Source organism: Saprolegnia diclina (genome assembly GCF_000281045.1).
Source record: "Saprolegnia diclina VS20 unplaced genomic scaffold supercont1.60, whole genome shotgun sequence".
Lineage (NCBI taxonomy): Eukaryota > Oomycota > Saprolegniomycetes > Saprolegniales > Saprolegniaceae > Saprolegnia > Saprolegnia diclina.
This window is the reverse complement of record NW_008246127.1, coordinates 54,752-55,848: the sequence shown is the minus strand read 5'-3', so window position 1 is coordinate 55,848 and position 1,097 is coordinate 54,752. Positions and strand designations below refer to the sequence as shown.

Here is a 1,097-nt window from a genome sequence, read left to right as displayed (position 1 = left end):
ATGGCTTCGGGCCGGACGAAGGCGACCTCGGGCAGCTTGGCGAGGGCTTGAATGACATCGAGCGAGACACCCTTGGCATACACGACGTTGTTGATCCAGAACGACGAGTGCTCGACCGCGGACTCGAGCTTCGAGCTCGCGAGGAGCTTGAGCGCACTGGCTTGAACGGAAGTTGCGTGATCTTCAAGCACCGATTTGACAGCCTCTGCGAGCTCTGCACGCGACTCGATGGACGCCGACTCCAACTTTGGACTGACGAGCACCTCCTCGGCCGTGCCCTTGAACTCGATCGCGATTGTAATGCCGTCGATGGTCTCGGCTTCGAGCTTTTGGAGAAGCTTGGGGTGGATCTTGGAGTTGTCAGCGACGACGATACCAACGATGGCCGCAAGAGCGAGAGCGCGCGATAGATGGACCATTGGACTTGTTGCGAATAGTGCCAAAGGAAAAATGATCATGGTCGAGCAGCAAGAGGCTGAGACGGTGTTGCGAAGTAAATAGCGACCCCAGCCTGCGCGAATGTTATCAGATCCGCGGAGTGTGCGCCTTTCGCATACCACTTCGAAAATGGATACCGCAGACGACGTGCTGATGTTGTAAAATACAAGTAGTACAAATGTCCAGATATGCAACAAACACGGTTGCAAGTCGCTGCCACTGCCTATGCTATGGAGACGCATCGCGCAAGTTCGGTAAAAAAAGTCGTGTACTTTAAGTACTTAAGTTCCGGGATACACTTAAAGTGAGTCGTCTGGTGCCTGCAGCTGTGGCTATTAATAATGGGTGTGGCTATTGTGGACGCGATGGACATATGGTTTCGATCCAGATGACAGGACAATGGCACGGACCGTGCCACACAGTCTATCCAAAGCAATCTGAGTTGGCCGAGCAGCACGGCAAACGCGAGTAATGGGATAGGTACTGTGACTGTGTAGGTACTGGTATACGACTGAGGAAGATACCGGTACACTGTACTGCTAATAGCTCTGCCAATTGCTGGGAGTTGCTGCTGCGAGCTGTTGCTGCGAGCTGTTGCTGCGACGTAAACGGACGCCGCGCCATAGACCTTGAAAAGTCATACAAGACGAGAAATGACT

The 1,097-nt window shown here is 53.2% G+C and overlaps 1 protein-coding gene across 1 annotated transcript; it reads right to left on the bottom strand.

Moving 5' to 3' along the window:
* Positions 1–14: 14 nt before the first annotated feature.
* Positions 15–457, bottom strand: SDRG_13423 (hypothetical protein; the record flags this gene model as incomplete). The annotated part of the gene is made up of 1 exon (XM_008619512.1): positions 15–457. A coding segment is annotated over one exon (443 nt), but the record flags the coding sequence as incomplete, so codon positions are not given.
* Between the last annotated feature and the right edge of the window lie 640 nt (positions 458–1,097).